The following is a 20,548-nucleotide window of genomic DNA, read 5'->3' as shown; positions in this document are numbered from 1 at the left end:
TTCTGGAGGTTGAGTACAATTAAGTTTCAGAGTCTCTCTATACCCCCCACCCCCACCCCACCCCAAATGCATTTCAACTGCGACTTCTGCCCAGTGTTGTTTGTCACGGGCATGGAAATCTAACTGGTAGCGATGGTGGTAGTTTCAGTATCTAATTCAGTTTGAAAGAGACACTCCATGGAAGAAGAGATGGATGAGAGAAAAAAGTCCCTGGGTATGTGCTAAGAAGTCACCAGCTGAATGTCATGTAAAATTTAAATGAGAAAATAGTAAGGGAAAATTAAATTCTTTCTTTATCCTTATAAGTAAGGTTAAGTGCTTGGTTGTCATTTTTTTCCTTATTGGCCCAAAGATATATAGAATTGAGAAAAAAACCTGTGGCTTATCTGGGTCCCACGAAGACTGGACATAGTCTCCTCTAAATTTTGCCTCAAATCTGCTATGTTTTTAACTGTTCTCATTCTTCTTGTTTCAGGGTCTTCACCTAGAAAAGTAACATAATAATGTATTTTTCAGTCAAGTCATTTACTGGTCTCAGAATATCTGTACACATAGATAAGTAATATAAATTCCTCTCCTTAAAAATACAATAATGGTAGGAAATTCCAAATGCCTGCTATCTGAACATTGTAATTCTTTTTTCTACATTCACATTCAATAAAACGTGAATAGAAACAAATGTAACATTACAAGTAATAATTGATAAGGAGTGATGATAATACAATAATACTTTGTAGATCCATGACCTTAATAATTACAAAATGACAGTGATTAATTCAGAAATATATTCTACAGTAACTCCATATTACTGAGCTTAATTTAAAAATACGAAATTATTTGGATCCTAATTAATCTCATAATTACCTGTCTCTAGGTCTAGTCAGAATAGTAAGATAAACTTACCTTGTAGCAATTACACATTTGGACTCTGGGGAATAAGGTAGAGGCCTTTTCTTACAGAAGCAATACCTTTGTAAGTCTTCTATTAACATTGGATGGCTTTATTTTTAAATATTTTCCACTTTCTGCAGGGATTCACAACATCCACCTGTGACACTAGAGTTCCAGGAAAGTCCCTGCCCCTGTGTTTAATAGGCAGGAAACCAGCAGCTCGGCCAGTGTGACAAATGCTGGCCTTGCTCAACCACTACCTGTCATTTGGAGGCAGAGGTGCCATTAAACCAGTTTGATTATGGACATGCAATACTTCCAGGCCAGTGGCCATCTGAAACTGGTCTATCTGGATACTGAGAAGAAGATGGCGGAGACAGTAAGAAGAAGTACGAGAAATTTTAATAAGAAAGAAAAATGAAGGAGGAAAGGAAGGGAGGGAAGATGGGAGGTAGGAGAACGGATGGCCCAAGGGGTGGAAAGTCATGAGAAGGAGAGGGGAAAAGGAGAAGGCAAAAGAAGGGGATGATGGGAAAGAGAAGGGAATGAAAGGAAAGGAAAAACAGAAAGGAAAGTGAAGGTAGGAAACAGCATATATTAAACTCCTGTATGAAAACTGTCACACAGACAAGTCAAGATTCATACCTACAGTCTGTTTCAAGAATACTGGTAGATATTTAACTTGTTCATTTTCTTCCACAGAATTCATGCCAGATTAAAAATACATACAGAGCAAATACACCCGCTTAACATGTATAATGTAGTTATAGAGTTGGTAGGGATTTCAAAGCATGTCTCACCTTACCCCTCAGCCAGTGAGGGAAGACATCTATGCCTCACTTGGGAGATAGCCATGTGTCTCTGCCTGAAACCTCTAAGACTGGAGAGGCATCCTCTCCAGGAAGACATGGCCCCTTCTACTATTGGACAGGTCTAATTGTGAAAACATTTCTGAGGATGAATAGTTTGCCTCCCTTTCATTTCCATCCAGTGGTCCTAGGAGCTGCAGAAGGTGACTGAACAACTCTATACTACCTTCACCATAACCCTCAGAGACTGGAAGACACCAACTGCCCTTTCCTCAATTTTCTTCTTCAGCCAAACATCACTACATTGTTCGTTTTTTCCTCATCCCGGGTAGTTGCCAAAACAACCACCATTCTGCTGCCAGTCTGTAAATCTCTACTTTTTAATTGACAAAATACACAAACAATTAAAATATGCTTAACAATAACATTATTACTTCAAACTTAGAAAGTATGAAAAATGTCCTTAAATACATTGTCAAGATAGAAAAATATGTGTTGTACCCTCATGCACATGACATAAACTTTTCCTACATTGATTCAAGGCATGAAATCCTCAACCTTATCAATTAACATCACTTTAAAACTCAGAACTGTTAATAACCCTTGAGATTCTAATCATAATCTCTCCGGAACTTCTTCCCGTCCTTCTCATAAATATAACGGCATAGTTGAGAAACGGCTAGGAAAAAGCTTACTTTTTACTTCCAAATAATCTGGTAAAACCCTGAAGATAAAGAAGGAGAGTGTAAGGAAAATCTTAAAGGTCAAAATATCATTACAGCCAAAGGTGTAGGTGGCAGAGGTGATTGGAGAGATTTTGCTCCAAGTGGGCAAAAGAAATAGTGAAGAATGAGACAAAATTGAAGAAGCACTAAAGCCAGTATCAGAATATAAGATTTCATACAGTAACAAGCCTAAGTTTCTAAGTGATGGTAAGAACTGACAAGTCTTAAAGGAGGGAAGTATTGAGATGACCTTTATTGGAGGGAGGAGGGAATATAGTTATTGACCTTACACGAGGTCATAGAATATACCATTACACATCCCTGTCCTTGGGCCCCTTCCCTCTGTGAGAACTCTTATACTGTACAAGTTGCATCTCAACCACTTGTCAACTGCCAGGATATTAATAGCATTGATATTTGAATTATTTTCAATACCTTCTTAATATAAATTATAGGAACATTGTATTTTCAGACATTCCATTTCACTAAATGTTTTTTCACATCTTCATATTTTAAATGTCCTTCTTCTGGGGTTCCTGGGTGACTCAGGTGGTTAAACATCTTAGTTTCAGCTCAGGTCGTGATCTCATGGGTTGTGGGACCGAGCCCCACGCAGAGCCTGCAGCCTGAGTCAGGCTCCCCACTCAGCGTGGAGTCTGCTTGAGATTCTCTCCCTCTGCCCCTCCCCGCCCCCATGCTCAGTCTCTCTCAAATACGTAATATATCTAAATAAATAAATAAATAAATAAATAAATAAATAAAAATATCCTTCTTCCAATCCAACAGGCATCTTAGAGCCTTGGTTTTTCCAAGTGCATCCATTTTTGTTTATATATAGCTTCTCTCATATTTCAGAACCACAACCTCCTTTCCTCCTTTGGTTTTATTCATCACATTATTCACTCATATGTCACTGCACTGTTCAAGACAATCAGACAAATGGATATTTTCCTCCCAGTCTTTATTGAGCAAAACTTAATTGCTGCCTCATTCATGTTATGGAAGACAACAACCAACTCAAAATTTATTGCAGTGAATGTTTTCAATGACTTGCAAAAGTCAAAATACAATTAAATACACTACAAACCCCTTTAGGATTACACAAATCTGAAACATCCTATAAATTTGTATCCAAATGATGTCTAGAAGATTGGGGGAGGGAAGGGAATCTCAACTGAAAAGGCCAAATGTAAAAGCATAAGTACAATGACACATTTAGTAACAAATAAAAGTTAGGAGAAAAAATATATATATGAAAAATTCATTCAGTCATAAAAGTGTTTTATCTCCTCTCACTTCCATAATCTCAAAGCCACTAAGGCTCAGCTGAGACCTACTCTTTGCCCCACTTATAGAGGACACTTAATAAGCAATGAGAAAGCAGTTTACAACCATGTTAAAAACGTAAAGTGAATTCCAGAATATACCATTTTGGAAAATGTGTGTAAGCCCTTACTATCCTGACACTCAGGAAGCTTCCTTTAGGAAAAATAGCGGCTTCTACAATTTTGCTTAGGGGCAGATGGGCCACTTAATCTGTGTGGTCCTGCTCTTACTTTTTAGGCTTTAATTATATACATTGTAATCAACACTGCCAGCACTGTCATCTTTTAATAGGAAGTCAAATTATATATGAATGAACCTGATTCATAGAGAATTATGTCCTCTACACCATCTACTTTGCAAATGTTATTATTTAGAGTACAGCTGCCAGATTTATTTTGAGAACCCTAATTTTATAGATGACCCCAACAGTGATTTGGATGAAAATTTTTCAAATCCTCTTAAGTCAGATACTTTGGGCAGAAAACAGCCAAAACATAGCCAATTACCTTTTAAATATTCTCCTATATAGTTATAGTACAGACCGTTGTCTGATCTATTGGGATGCTAAAGATTAAAGAGTTGAACTCAAGGAACCTTGCTTAAAAATTAACTTGGAAGAGGCCATTTTGAGTCAGAAGCAGAACCTAGTCAAACACGTGGCAGAAATCCTGAAATTCCTCTGTGCTCTGGGCTTGGATTTATTTACCAACTTAACATGCATCATTATTTAGGAAATTGCTTTGGAGTGCTTCATTATCCTGATATGATTATTCATGTCAAAACTATTTGAATAAATTCTTCCTTACTTTTTCACTTGCATTTTTGAATACTGCATAAGTTGGGGTAGGGGAAGCCTTAAAAAGAATAATCCCATAAATATAATAAGCAGACGCTCAGTTTAAACACCATGGAATATACAGACTTCTATTGAGAGATTATGCTCTGACAGTAATGCTCCAAGTTATTTATGCACAAAAAGGCATATGTCATCTACACACCCACGTACAGCATGGTATAATTTAACAGAGCAACCAACAAATACTGCCAGGGGACTGCTCTCTGTTCATAGCTTTGAGAATACTTATATACAAGGTACTTGGAACAAGATAAATGCTACTACTTTGAAGGCAAAAGATGAATATTATTTGATTCTGCAGTTTCAGAGGATCAAAAAAATAAAAAGATCCTTAAGGAGTAAGCCCCCTCTCATGCCTTTGTAGTGCATAGAGGTCTTTCGTGAGAAACAGTTCATCACAGAAATCACACAATAGTGAAGAAGTAAATCTATGTCTGTGCACCTGGTGCATTCAGATTCTGATTCAAAAATCACTATTCCCACAACTGTGAAACAGTACTCTGTTAAAGTCAAACTGACATGAAAAATTGACCAATATTTGCCTCTGTTGTCTCTCTAAGCTTTCTTCTTCTAACGCTGGTTCACTAAGATTCCAGAAAGCCTCATCAAACATCTGGTAACAGGAGGGTCTACACAGAGAATAAAAACACATCTACATTTAGCATCAGTTGTATGAACCAGAAACAAAGAGATCACCAGTCAGGTTTAATTCTTTCGTCTTACATGAAGTTTTCTTGTAAACATATATATTAGCAAAATATGATGTGGTCAATGGTTTAAAACTTCTGGATTTTTGAAAAAGGGACTGTGTGATGTAAATGCACTTCGGCAGAACACTTAGTTAGACATAGCAACTAAAATGGATACAGTTTGGCTATTTAGGCAGCAGCAAAGCCCAAACTGAAACAGAATAGAAGACTCATTTCAGATATCTTCATATCTTGTTAATTAAAGATTATGTCAGAAGTTATTACTGAGACTTATGTCATCAAAAAGGCCCACCTTGTAAAGTATAAAAATAGTTCACAGTCATCAACACAGCAGTTTAAATAGTTACAATGTACAAGTTCAGGAGAATTTTTTGCCAAACACCAAAAAAAAAAAAAAAAAAAAAAAAAAAAAAACCAATGTGTGAGTAAAGCTGTCAAAAGATGTCTCTGCATTTCTAAAAGTGTTACTAGCATGCATGGTGCTTGTCACGGAGGTACAAATGAGGGCCATCTCTTTGGATACCACTGAGGCAGCAGAAGAAACTGACTATACAAGAAATTTACCCAAGAGGCCCTTCATTGTTCATTCCATATTGGTGGTGAGGTCACCTTGAGGGAAATTCAATAAATAGGTCCCGTTAATTACAAAGTAACAAACATGTTTGCAATTTTAAAATGTTAACACTCCTTTATGGATGTCTAGAATGTCCTGGATACCAGGCCAATAATGCCCAGGGCAGAATGCTGCTATTTATTTTCTCCAAATAGACTTTACGACTGGTTCTCAAAGTTCAGCTTTACAAAGAAAATAATGGCAACAAGTAATTAAAAAAAATTTTTTTTTGAGCCACTAGAGTTTTAAATATCCAGTCGGGAGAATGGAAGCTATTTAGCTAATGCAAACGGGCAGCTCCTTAAAATTCCGTCCTCCTTTTGGGAACAAATCCGACTTACCCAACAAGTCAGTGTAAAGTGCCTGTTCCAGGTCGCCCAGCATTGTGAGGATCACATCCTCATCCAGATGGGCCGTGCCTTCCCGCAGGCAGCTTTCTCCCTCCTCCTCAGCCCAGCTCCTGCTGATGCTGCTTTGCCTGGAGGACACGTTTTCATCTTCGGACCTGCTGTCTTCATCACTCTCGCCTTCCAGGCCTCTTCTGGAAGACCAGTCTTCTAAGCCCTCACTGCCCGACTGGCTGGCAGGCAGGAGGTTCCAGGCGCCTGGGCCGCTGCCGTGGTACAGGGACTGCACGGAGCGCGAGAGAAATCTGGACAGCGAACGCCTCTCCGCATAGTCGGATTCCCTCTGGCTGGCCTTTGCAGCATTTCCAAACCAGTTGGAAATGCGCACAGTGGGTCTCCTCTCCCCCTCGCTGGTCAGGGAAAGATTGGTGAGAGACTTTTGTTTCTGAAGGCAGGCTCCCTTTCTCCTTACTTCTTTGCTCCGAAACACAGAGAGTTCAGCCGGCCGCTGCATGGCTCTTCTAGGGGCTTCTTCTTTTCAACTGGACTTCATATTGTCTTCTTACACAGAGAGAGCAACTGGCCTTTTTGGTTTTAATTAACACATGCACTTCAGTAAAAGCCCCAACAGGCGCCAACATTCACGTAACATTCTAGAGCGACAGTACAATTAATCAGTTGCCCACAATTGAGCTTGCCACATTCTCTCTCTAATCAGCAGTACTTACAATCATTTTGCTTGAGTGTATCTGAAGCAGAAAAGAGTTCACCAAAGACACTGCTCCAGCTGAAAGTAGCAGAGGAAGCCCACTACGTTTTCCAGTCTTCATCCAATCACATGTCTCAGCAGCACGATGGGTCCACATCTCCCTCTACCACTTCTGTGCTCCCAAATGCGAGGTAGTGAGGCACCAGTGATATTTCTCACGGTTTCTTTCTTTCTTTCTTTCTTTTCCCTACCTCTCACCAGCCCTCCACTGATCTAGGTCTGCAGCCTTTGACTCTAGATGAGCTGACACGGTGCAGCACGTACCGCCTCCGCATCGGAGCCCCCTAAGAGCAGAAATGAAGCACTGGAGCCCCGTGCTGCACGAGCGGCTGGTGTTTTAGTATTCCACCTGCATCCTCAGATCTATGGCCCTTCCTTGCTGCTGCAGTGGATGCTGCTGGCTGCCATGGCAGCAAACATCCTGCTAAATTAAAACAGAAGCACGGAAGCGGCTGTCCAGCCTAGAATGCCACAGGTTTCAAAGCCAAGCCTGAACGAGATGCTACACCATTAACCCTATGCACGTTTAAATCACTCCTGGCCACCCGGCCCCAGACACGGACACACAGACACACACACACACACTCACTCACTCACTCACACATTCTCTGACTCGGAGAATGACAGACTAATTCTCTATAGCTGCAGGCAGCTGAAGCAGGCAGATCTGCCTTCTGAATGTTGGGATTTGTGCTGTAAAAGCACAAATCAAATTCAAGAGTGTAAAGGACCTAAAAAATGTAGCATGACACTCTCCACTGGCTGGCAGATAATGCTTTAAAGGGAAAGACCTCACCTCATCTTTCAAGGGCTTGTTATTCTGAAGCTGCTTAGTAAAATCCTAACATGACAATAAAAAGAAAGATTTCTTCCTGCAAAAATTAGCAAAGAAAATGACTCGAGGATTTTCCTCAGTATTTTCACTCAAAGCACATAATTAAAAGTTGATGGCCAAGTATGCAGGAAATAATGATGTTACAAAAAATATAAAATGTACATTATGTTTTTTGATACTGAGCATTTTTCTGGTCTAGTCCATAAACCTATTGCTGCAGCAGCGGCAGCTCTTTGTTTTTTAATATTTTAATAAAAACAGAAAACCTACAAGATAAATGTAGGTTTATATTTATATTTATCAGTACAGATAAATTTATAATAAATAAATACAGATTTATCAGATCTTTTTATTTATCAGTACAATTTATCAGTACAATTATATTTATCTTGTACTGGTTGTGAATGCTCACCGGCACCTGGAAATTCTGATTTTAGGAAAACTTTTAAAACACTTATTAGGTCTAGTAGGGGCCATGTGTACTATTTAGAGTTAAGAAGAGCATTAAAAAAAAATTTTTTTTGAGATTTTTCTGCCCGTAAACATTCTATATGAGAAGGAGGAAAGTGGAGAAATACATAGAAATATTTGTGCCATTAAAACTGACAAGTCTCCATTATTTTCTGAACTAATATGATCAAATTACCTCTAAGTTTTCACTTCCTATTGCCTACCTCAACTAGGGGAAATGCCCAATTTCTTAACTATATAAATTAGCATTATAATATACACTGCCTATACCTTTACATATGATAATAACCTACTTTGCAAAGCTAATTAATTCTTAGCCCAACCTCAAGGCAGATCATACCTAGATCTGTTTCACACACATATATAAAAGGGAATTAAATGAAAAGCAATTTTTTACAATTATTTGTAGAAAAAAATTGCAATTAAGCAAACGAATAAACCTGTGAATGTGAATACTGATTCTCAATTCTTTGGTCTTTAAAAAAAATTTTTTTATATAAAATGTGCTTAAATGAGGGTACAAATGTCAAATCATAGAAACTGATGATTATCCGTATAAAAACATCATTTTACAAAGTGTTTTTCTTAGAAGATCAAAATGCCACTCCCCTCTGGATTCCTAAGCAATACACCTCTTTTTCTTTATTTGAAATTATTGTGACCCAGTGAATCACCGGGTTATAAGACTATAGCAAATTTACTGACGCTATAAAACTTTAATTTGTCTGACATGTATTACACTAAAGTACACATGCAGTGTACTCTCGAGTCTTACAGATTCACAAAAAAGGGAATTCTTATGCTTTAGACATCAAAATAAGTGAAAGCAATAACTATACCCTCTTCTGATGCAAATGAACTTGTGTACCAAGCAGCTTAAACCAGCTGTTCTCAAACTTTAATGTTCAGAACTCCTGGAGGACTCATCAAGTTATAGCTTGCTGGGCCCCAGCCCCATCCCTACTCATTCAGTAGGTCTGAAAGGGGCTTGAGACTTCGCCTTTCTAACATATTTCGGTGATGCAGAAACTGCTGGTTCTGGAACCTCACTTTGCTAAGCACTAGGCTGAGACTAGTGTTTTTCAGCTGGGTTGAGGACATTCAAGTGGGTTAGGGGACATTCAGCAACATCAGGAAACATTTTCAGTTGTCACAACTGGGGAGATGGTGCTTCAGACACGTAGAGGCCAATGACGTGATATACCCCTACAATGACAGGACAGCCCCCCACAACAAAGAATTATGCAGACTACAATGTCAGTAATGCCAAGGTGGAGGAATTCTAGCTTAGACTAAGTTACGTTGAATCTACAAATGTTTTAGAAGTTCTAGTGGCTTACAAAACCAAAGATGTACTTGTGCTCACATTAATGTCCACTCTGTTGGCTGCAGCCCAGATCCAGACCCCTTATACTAAGACTCATGCTAAAAAAGCAATACCAGTCTTCAGACATGTTGATCTTACGACAGAGGGAGAAGAGATGAGAGAACTAAGCATTGGTTCTTAAAACTCATGCTCAGGAATGGCCCACTTCATTTTTTCCCCTTACATTTCATTGGTCAAATTAAATCACACGGTCCATCCTGATTCAGTGGATCAGGAAATATAATCCTTGAGTAGGAATGGACCCAGGAAGGGGCTGATAAGGAGGAACTGGTTGTTTTGAAGAAATAAGCCTAACAGAAAACATCACAAGGGTATTTTTGTTTGTTTCTTTAGCTAAAAATTTCATTGTCAACTTGCACCTATAGTAGCTTTTCCCTTGGAACTACGTCAGTTCATCAATTTACCCTGAACGACAGTGGGGAATCCATTTATTGCTTCTCTAGAGGCAGTTATACCTGCTTGCTTTGGATGTGCATTCATTTATGGGTATAATTATACTTATTGTATTCACCCATATAAATGTATGCTATACAAGGTGGAGGAAGAAGCTTTGGTGCATCGGAGATGAATATACACGATCAATACTAAAAACGAGAATCACTCTAATTTTGTCAAGACTTAACATAAAGCATAGCTGCTATAATGTTCTAAAAAGGAATGCTTTTCAGCTTTTTAGTAAAGATAATTATAAAGTGGCTATTTAAGTAAGAGATTGAAATTGATTTAAATTACCTGAGCTTGATTTCTTAATCTTTATAAACATTCAAGGAAAAGACAACTTACGTAATCATTTATAAAAGTTTTAAATACCAGATATTGACCATTACTCAAGACAAAGTCTGGTAAGTCAGAAAACACATGTAACTATTAGCTTATCCTTCTGCTTAATCTAAATTTCACTTCTAAAATGATTTCCCAAATTCGTCCTATTATGTTATTCTTTTTTTTTTTTTTTTTTTTTTTACAAATGGCATGCCAGTTTTGCTAATACTAAGTCAGTCTGGCACTTTCAATATTTTTCAGTTGAGTATAAATTCTCGATAAAGGTTAAAAAGTGCATTAAACAGATGTTGTAGATGTTGGTAAAAAGCCTTATGCACAAAAAAAGGGTAAGTGTTAACTTATATAAAACAAACAAACAAAAAACAAAAAAATAATCCTAAAAACTTCCCTGAATGATTCCAGTGGACTAAAAAATACAGTTTATTTAACATTTGGCAGGATCTCTTGGCACCTGATGAAAGGAATGGTCTCTGAGGCCAAATTCTTTCTGTCAATGATTATAAGAATGAAACCCAAGCCAAAGCAGTAAAATCTGAACCATCACTTTGGCTGGACTTAAGAGTATCGAGGTTGTGGCATAAATCTTAAAGGATAGGTAAGAATCTCACTCATCCATTGCCACAAATTGTTTAATATGTTCCACCTGACTGTAATAATTAATGGAAGCCCCATTATTAGATTGGGTAAATATCACTAGGTTCCCCCGCTAAGAAAATGACAATAGGAAACTTGAATGATATACATAAAGGCTTCAGAGGGATAGAAGGTCACCAAATCGAAAAAGTCTTGAGTTTTCTCCTGTATGCCATTTTATTGTCACTCATTTCTGATATGTTTCTTCACACCATTATTTTACTGCATTTTAACTTCCACTACCATTTAATCATAAAGACAATGTTTTTTATAGCTTCATGTGAATTACTGTGTAGATGAAAGTGTAAAGAGCGAAGTTTCCTGGCTAACTTCATGAATCTCTCTAACAAACCTGCTTTTCAGTGTGACCCATTCAAGTTTGCTCCTTAACAGTATCACAAATCTTTACATGTCACACATCTTGCAGGTCATGCAATAGGGATGCTTTTCACATCGTTTAAGCATAAAAAGAGATTTTTTCCCTGGGGAACAAAACAGAAGAATGCAGGGAAGGAGGGAGGGATAATTTTAGGCATAGCTTGTTCACAGGGGCTCAGACATTTCCTACCATGACCTTGAGCTCATTCTCTCCTGTTCTTGGTTCTGTTTTCTCCATGTTTGTTTCACTTGAGGGTGAAGGTAACTGCCAGCAGCTCCAAGCTTCTTTTGATTAGCTTTGGGTCCAGTGGAAAAACCATGTCTCTCTTCTAATAGTCTTAGGAAAAGTTCTGAAATTTATTCTCATTAATTCTGACTAAACTGAATTGGGTCACATGTCCATTCCTGAAGGGTCACTGTGGTCAAGGGAAAAGGTTGTTCTGATTTGGTCTGCTTCGGTCAATTTCACTTGAACCACTAAAGCAATGACTGATAGGGTAATGGTTTCCCCCACCAAAAAAAAAAAAAAAAAAAGAATAAATAAAATAGGTGCTATTATTATTAAGAACTTGAGTGTGTTCTTAGATTACAAGAAAAAAAAAGAGTGAATGGACTGGAGAAATACAGAATGACTGCTAGACAGCACTAAATATTCATTAAATTTGGGGGGCCATAAGTGAAAAGTGAATCACATCAACATGGGACGTGTTTTTCTCCAGGTTCATCCACTGCTGGTATGGAACAGGTGGAGAGTTGGATGTAACCAGGCCTGTGATTTTATCAAATGAAGTGAGAGGGGAGCAAGAGTAAAGGGTAAATGCAAAAGTCAAACTGCATTCAGTTACCACAGGAATTCAGCACAGTATTGAAAAATTGGTGGGGCGGGGGTTGGTGGGGGGGAGGATATGCAGAGTTTGGCGAGGGTCCGTAAAAGACTGTGGGATCAATATTTAGACCCCATTGAAATGGGATTTAAAAATGGGATCCATATTTAAATCAGAATTTAGAAATCCTAGTAGAACCACTGGTAGAGTTGGAACAAAAGAAAGAACACTGAAAAGCCAGGAGGGAATCAGCAAGAGTGGGGTGCCTGGAAGTGAGGCTATAGAGAAGCTGCCGAGTCTTGATGATGCCCAGATTGAGGGTAGGACCATGAGCATAAGTAGCTCAGGAGGGATTAGAAGACAAGCTCACTGGAAGAAAGGCCAGGGTATGCTAATCAATTCTCTCATCACTGGTCTGCCTGTATACCCTCACTTAGATTCTTCCAATTACAGTACTCAATTTATAGCTTACTAATCATAAATGAATATCATCTTTCTTCCAGGAAATCTCAAGTTTGCATTAGAGAAGTTTTTATTATTTTTACTATCATTTTAAACAAATAACAGAAATGACACAATCAGATAAGACTCATTTCACCATTTATTTGCTGTTTTCTTTCTTTTATTATATTTCTGTCTAAATCACAGACTCAGATCTATGATTCTATATAAATAATTAATAAAAAGGCAAAATAATATTATACCTCCTAATAAATCCATTAAATTATTATATTATGTTAAAGTTTAGTTTATATTTCACTTCCAAGTGTTATATTTAAAAATGTCAGGACATGAAATGGAAATATTAACTGAAATATGAAAAAATGATCAAACGGTGGATAGCATAAGGAGCCAGAGGAAAAAAATCAAATATGGATTATTTATTTAATCAGAGATACTCAGTAATATATAAATTTCAAAGAAACAATGTTCCTTTGTGAAATTACCATAAAAATTGGAATTCAAACTGTACTAAACACATTTTGTCCTACATACTTGAGCTCTAGTATTTCATAGGCATATTGATACATAATTGAAGACATTCATGAATAAAGAAATGTGTGAAGTATATGAATCTTCATGCCACACCAAGTTTTAAAATATCTAGTCACAATACAGATATACACCATCATTCTGATTATAAGACTGTCTGGAGCTATGGGAAAGCCAAAACTTCCCCCAATTACTTGAAAAATCTGCAAATACCATCCTGATAGCTATGTCTTGGCATCACCTTTTCTACCTTTACCCAGCACTGGCCCATTGTAATCTTCACACAAACTTCTGATGCCTAATGATGCCACAGATAATTCTAAAAGGACCCCTCGTGATGTTGTGCTATCCATGTGGTCAATATCTACTGGTGGATATTGCAGTAATGGCTGATGGCGGCCAAAGTTTTCAAGTCCATCAAAGTGGAGAAGCTCTTTAGCCCCTGAATTTGTGATACGGTTATTTTCATGAGCTTCAGGACAATACTTTGGATTCTTGGAGTACAATAGCAATTTTTTTAAAATTAAATAGTTCTTTTCATTTTTTTCTTCAGAATATACAAGGGCTGACCAGAAACTTATTGGAATAACAGACATACCTCTATTTCTATGAGTTTTTACACTTAGATTAAATGTTCTTAAACTCTTTTTCCCCTTAGGAGCATATACTTTGCTAAGAGCTTTCTTAGTTGCACATAAATACAGAACTATATAATAGAATCACACCAAAGGCCTTCCATATATGCCTACGTTTATCTGGGTCCTAGAAAAAAAAATTGGACTAATACAGAGAAGTTTGTTTTATATACTGAAAACTCTGACAAATTGTGTCTGGGGTATGTACATGTTTTTTTTTTTTTTCTTGAATTATTTATATGTAATGAAATATTTCCATAATTAGATTTTGTCCTAAATACACATTTGGAGCCATCATGTAGGGGTGTTCTAAATAATACTGAATTGAAAAGAGGGTTGGATTGGCCATTGAACATCTACACTGACATCTGATCCCTAACATTTTTTTATATCTCCAAATATATTCAAGGACTGTCTTATTAACAATAGAAAGTTTTCCAGATTTTCTCTGATTATATTGAACTTGACTGAGGGCAATAATGACCTAAAGAGCTCAACCTCTAAAAGCACTATGATTCTTCACAAAATTCTTCACAGAAGAACAAAGAGATCACCCTGAGCACAACAGCCAAATATCTAAGAATCTCTGAAGCATGGGATGTACACAGTCCATTTATGCTTAAGAAAAAACAGTATAGCACAAATAAGACTTAATAAAAAGACTTATGGAGAGACTGCAAAAATTCTGAGGTTTGACCTACCCATCAATCAGGTCACTTACCAGATATCTCCTCTAGGCACTGCTTAGCAGTTTTATTATATGATAAATCCATCTTAGTAGGACTGGTACAGGAGTCAGCAGATGGTAAAGAGGTACCTTCATTTTCTGAATGTGATCTGAAATTAACCAAAAAGACAAAAACAAATAGCAACTGTCACCAGCGACTCAAAGTTCTCTAGTACAAGCAGAAATCAACATGGTAAAAGTTTTCTATTAAGTAAGCATTACCTTATGACAGAGACATTCAAAAAATATCTGTAAGAGATGATCCTTACTTTTCATATACAACCCAAGTAGCAGTAAGGTATTAAATCAGATTTCTTAGATTCTTCTAAACTTGAAAGCTTGTAATAACCAAGAGTTGCATTTTGGAGGAAGCAAAAGACTTGAAAAGATCCAACTTTTTTTCTGCTGTTTTAGACAGTCTGGCTAAGTTGTGTTCTTGTGAGAATAACTAATAAAAGTACTGAAAGCACCCCTCAAATGATTTTTCCATGAAAATTCTAGAAAATATGTCCTAAAATTGGAAGCATAAATAAAAATAAATTTGAGAAACATTAAAGTCAATCAAAACCAGATTCTCACTATTAAAATTTCATCTCCTTATGTTTTATATGTTTATGTGTGTGTATGTACATTTGTATGTATTTGTGTGTGCAATTAACATGTAGGGAGTAGGTCTAACCAAATGAAAAGCACACAACAGATGGTCTGCATATATTTTGATATTCCAATCTTACTTCATGCATTGCTTCTTCCTTTTATGCACAGGCAAATGTTTTAAGAGGCATGATCTTTCCTGATGCAGCTTCAAAATCTACATATATTTGATCCAAATCACCACATCTTAAAAAAATCTACAGCATGAACTACTAAGACACAGATGGAGACATAGTAATATAGCATTGTATGCTAGACTGTGTCCTTTGGAGATTTCTCATTTGCTGGGAGTCCAATTTGCATGACTGGGTTTGGACCATGGCAAGAAGTCACTAAATATTTCTTACTTTTAAAGACATCTATAGAGAACATTTAGATGTGAAAGAAAAATTCAGTTATTTTTTTTCTGAATCAATTTTTAATTAATATGTTACTTTTAAATCCTGGTATCGTTCGAAAGAAAATAAAGTACAGTCACTGACACCAAAAGTACTTTGTATTGATCTGACAGATATAGAAACTCTGAGCTCATTAGGATTTTAAGAAATCATGGAAAACTTTTTGCTGTATATATGGATGTATGTGTATATGCAGGGATTGATATAGAAAAGAAAGAGCTATGCAAGAATTCATACAAATGGTTTCTGTTGATTTCTGGCAGACTGTCCTTATTTTATTCTAACTTAAAATTGAATATAAAAAGCATGGCAAAATTCGGAAAGAGGATATACTATCCAAGTGACAGGATGTACCATAAAGGCCAGTAAAGACCTCAATGTTGCTAAAATCAATACATTTTAGTCTTCACCTTCCTTGATGTTTTGGCAACATTTAGAACAGAAGACCAGTTTTCTTTTCATGAAATTGCCCTACCCTGGCTTCTATGACAAAAATCTCCCAGTTTATACTCCATTCTCTGTGGATGCTACTTTTCCCCTCTCTTGTTCTCTTTTACCCCATCATTCAATGTTGTGGTGCTGGGTAGTTAAAAGAAGGGGATACAGAGAGCAAAAACTGTGGGTTCCTCAAAACAATATCCTAAGCTTCATCCAGTTTTCAATGTAGTCTCTTTAGATGATCTGAAACACATTCATAGTATTAATGATTACCTAGTCACACGTGAGTCCCAAATTCAAACTCTAACCAAGCGTTCTCCTTTGAATTCCAGATGTGTATCACGACTGTTTAATTGACATTACCTCTTAGTTGTCACTAAGATATCTTAAAGCCCATCATGTATAGAATTAAACTTATGATCTTTTCTCAATAAGTCTGCTCCTCATTTGTGGTGTCCTGGGTGAAAGCTTTAGGGAACTTATGAGGCTTTGCATGGGCTGATCTCCGTCTGCTTCTCCAGGATCATCTTGCACAGGACTCCTCTTGTCTCTCTCCCCTGTGGTCACAAGAGTCTTCTACCCACTTCTCATAGCTCCCTGCCTTAACAGGGCCTTTACACTCCATTATTTTCCTTCCCTTTTCATCCAATTAAGACTCTCCCTTTAAGTCTCAGTTCAAGGGACTCTTTAAGAATCATCTTTTTCAGGTAAAGTCCCAAATTATAAGTACTTATTGCTCTCTGTATCTATCTTGACAGCACTTCATACTCTTGTAATGCAAAATCTGTGTAATTATTTGATCAATGCTTATTTCCCAAACTACACTCCATTGTCCACGTTTAAGCTCACCATTGTACCCCAATGCCTAGCCCTGGTCTCGCAATATGTTGCACTCAGCAAATATTTGATAAATAAAAAATCTTACTAATAGTGGTGATAGGGGCGCTTGGGTGGCTCAGTCGGTTAAGTGTCTGCCTTCGGCTCAGGTCATGATTGTCCTGGTTCAAGCCCCGCATTGGGCTCCTTGCTCAGCAGGGAGCGTGCCCTCCCTCTCCCTCTGTCTGCAGCTCCCCCTGCTTGTGCTCTCTCTCCCAAATAAATAAATAGATAAAATCTTTAAAAGAAAAAAAAAACCCAAAACCCATATTTTTTGGGGCGCCTGGGTGGCACAGCGGTTAAGCGTCTGCCTTCGGCTCAGGGCGTGATCCCGGCGTTATGGGATCGAGCCCCACATCAGGCTCCTCCGCTATGAGACTGCTTCTTCCTCTCCCACTCCACCTGCTTGTGTTCCCTCTCTCACTGGCTGTCTCTATCTCTGTCGAATAAATAAATAAAAATTTAAAAAAAAATAGTGGTGATAAATTAGCATTATTGGAGCATAGAACATGGAAGGAAGCATGGTATAATGGTGCATGCACTGGGTTTCAATGTAAAACTTGGCTCTCTAACTAACTAGTTACTAACTCATGTGACCTTGCTAAGTTACTTAGCCTCCCTGAACCTCAATTTCCTCATGTATGAAAGCAAAGAAAAATATGTGCCTTGCAAAATAATTATGAACTCAAGCATTATTATTACTAAAGGTCTGGAAAGACATTCTCCTGAGGCAAGTAAGCTTCTTTTTTTTTTTTTTTTAAAGATTTTATTTATTTATTTATTCAACAGAGATAGAGACAGCCAGCGAGAGAGGGAACACAAGCAGGGGGAGTGGGAGAGGAAGAAGCAGGCTCCCAGCGGAGGAGCCTGATGTGGGGCTCGATCCCGTAACGCTGGGATCACGCCCTGAGCCGAAGGCAGACGCTCAACCGCTGTGCCACCCAGGCGCCCCAAGCTTCTGGTTAACATTAAAATGTGGGAAATATATCTGGCTCTCTGTGTAGCCCATTTCTTTTCTTCTCTGTCACCCAGGTTCTCCTATAGCCCTGTCTATTGATAGCCCCTCGCTACTCACTGCTGAAGCCCACTATAGTCAGTTCTACTTGGACTCACTTCTTCCTGGCCACTGCACTTCCCTGACCTGTTCCTTAGCCAGCTGTCTTTGAATGAAGGGATAAAATCCTCTGAAGTTTTCTAAGGATTTTTGTTACTTGCTGAAGAAGTTTAAATGGAGAGTATGTAGTGAGATTGGAGACCACAGGGAAAGCTTCCTGGCTGCTTGCCAAGAAGCCTCAGAAAGGCAGGGCGCCTTGGTAAACTGGCTGTGAGCCAGGATTGGCCTCTAGTCCTGCAGACTCAGTATTCACAGACTGATCTCTCAGAAGCTGAGTCACATTAAGTAGTTCACCGTGATGGCTGTCTAAAGCCCAGTGCCAATTGGTTCTTATTAGAACAAGATCAGCAGCTGTTACAGGAGCCTGAATGCCTGTGGTCATGTTAGTTACAAAGATTCGCAGTAGCTCCCCTAGAAAAATCTGTATGGAGCAAAAGCATATTCAGAACGTGTTTTGAAAGATGAAATTTTGCTTTGCTCTGAGCAAACAGATCTTAGACAGTATTGCTCAGGAGCTGACTGTGGCTATCTTCCTCAGTATATGAGACCTGGTACTCAATCCCATCAGCCATCTCCACACCCCCTGTCTGAGGCTCTTTTATAAAAAGTATGCACGCTTCTGACAGCTCAGTGTTGTCTCAGAAGCCTTTGTTTTGTTTTGTTTTGTTTTTTAATCTGTCAGTATGTATTTCTGGCTGATTCCCTCTTTATTATCTTTTTACTTTAAGTCACAAGAGGCAAACTTCTATTTACCTTATTTTCAAGTTCTTTAGTGTATTTTCCTTGGTATTCCCTACATTAGCAACAATAGAGAAGCAGATTAATCAAGGAAAGGAACATGGAAAGGTTAAATTTTAAATAATTACTAAAAAGACTTAGAAGTCATCTTTGGTTTGTATGTACAAGTAAATGGGTCCGGATCTCTGTTCTACATATGTTATGAACCATCCATTTCTCCAGGATTTCCACTCATTATTTGTTAGAGTGGAATCAGATTTTAACTCCAGTCTCCAGAGGGGCAATCACTGCTAACTGGTAAAGATTTAACTTTTATACAAATGATCAAAGAAGTTCAGTTAAATCTCTAAAGACTCCCACATGTCCTCTCTTTTTGTACATGTTTCATTCTAATAAAATAAAAGGATTTGGGGTTGATTTATGAAACAATTTCTGAAGAGTTCAGAATCAATAGTGTTCTCCAATCAAAGGGTACATTTTGACAGATACAGTGCCTACAAAAGTGGCATCATCCACTGTACCCACAAAAACTGATACTGCATTTTCCTCATACTGATTGGAAAAAGGAAAAGTAAGCGTCATGATGTTCCTTTAAAACATTTAGAAGACATGACCTGTGAAGACTAATTATTGTGCATTTACAACACGGTCAACACGTTACAAATACTTATTGAACTGTAAAATATAGCATTGCAAAAAATACCATTTAATTTATTTAGAGTGCTAATAAGCCAGGCTCTCCATATGGGTATCTGTTACTCAGGGGGTAGTGGTGAAGAGTCTAGACTTCACTGATGACTGACATAAAAGCTCTTTCCTGTTTATGTGCACTTACTATGTACCAAATACTAGGCCTGGTATTTTATCTATGGCACGTCACTTACATGTCACAACAATCCTGGTGTTATGGAATGAATGTCTATTTCCTCCCCCAAATTCTTATGTTGGAAACTAATCTCCAATATGATAGTATCAGGAGGTGGAAACTTTGTGGGCTAATTAGGTCTTGAGGCTGGAGCACTGATGCCTGGGATTTGTGTTGTAAAAGAGACCTCAGAGAACTCCTCAGCCCTTCTGCCATGTGAGGGCAGAATGAGAAGATGGTCATCTATGAACCAGGAAGCAGGCTCTCAGCAGACATGGAATGGGTCAGCACTCTGATCTTAGACTTCTTGGCCTGCAGAACCATGAGGAATAAATATTTGCTGTTTAAACAACTCAGTCTATGATATTTTTGTTATAGCAGCCTGAGCAGATCAAGACATCTATAATGTAGGTGCTACAGATAAATTTAGGCTTCTAGAAGTTTAATAATTTGTCTATGTAACAAGCTGGTAGATAATTATTCCATATTTGAACATGGCTGCCTCTAAATACTATTTTATTAACCATTGCCCTCCAATTTAACACCATCCAAATGCCCCCGGACACTATTTTAGTGCATTTAGGGTCTCCTTCACTGACGGATACCTCAGTCACTAAGTTAATAACACACAATATTTGAATGTGACAATAGTTACTGGTCTACCTGAAATTTTATTCTTTACTCTTTACTACTTTAAATTATTACTCTTAAGAAAAAGAAGCTATTATACATTCCACTTAAAGGAATTCAACA

At 37.8% G+C, this 20,548-nt stretch overlaps 1 protein-coding gene across 2 annotated transcripts in view; it reads right to left on the bottom strand.

The window, feature by feature from the left end:
* NAV3 (neuron navigator 3) overlaps window positions 1–20,548 on the bottom strand; it is a 340,442-nt gene that overhangs the window by 154,634 nt on the left and 165,260 nt on the right. For both annotated transcript variants that reach the window (XM_008684333.2, XM_008684334.2), the window contains exons 9-10: window positions 14,707–14,822; window positions 376–484 (exon numbers count right to left, since the gene is read on the bottom strand). In XM_008684333.2, coding sequence (XP_008682555.2) covers window positions 376–484; window positions 14,707–14,822 — 225 coding nt within the window. The remainder of the gene's footprint in view (window positions 1–375; window positions 485–14,706; window positions 14,823–20,548) is intronic.

The sequence above is a fragment of the Ursus maritimus genome, unplaced genomic scaffold (assembly GCF_017311325.1).
Source record: "Ursus maritimus isolate PB19 unplaced genomic scaffold, ASM1731132v1 scaffold_21, whole genome shotgun sequence".
Classification (NCBI taxonomy): domain Eukaryota; kingdom Metazoa; phylum Chordata; class Mammalia; order Carnivora; family Ursidae; genus Ursus; species Ursus maritimus.
This window is presented reverse-complemented; position numbering and strand designations above follow the sequence as displayed.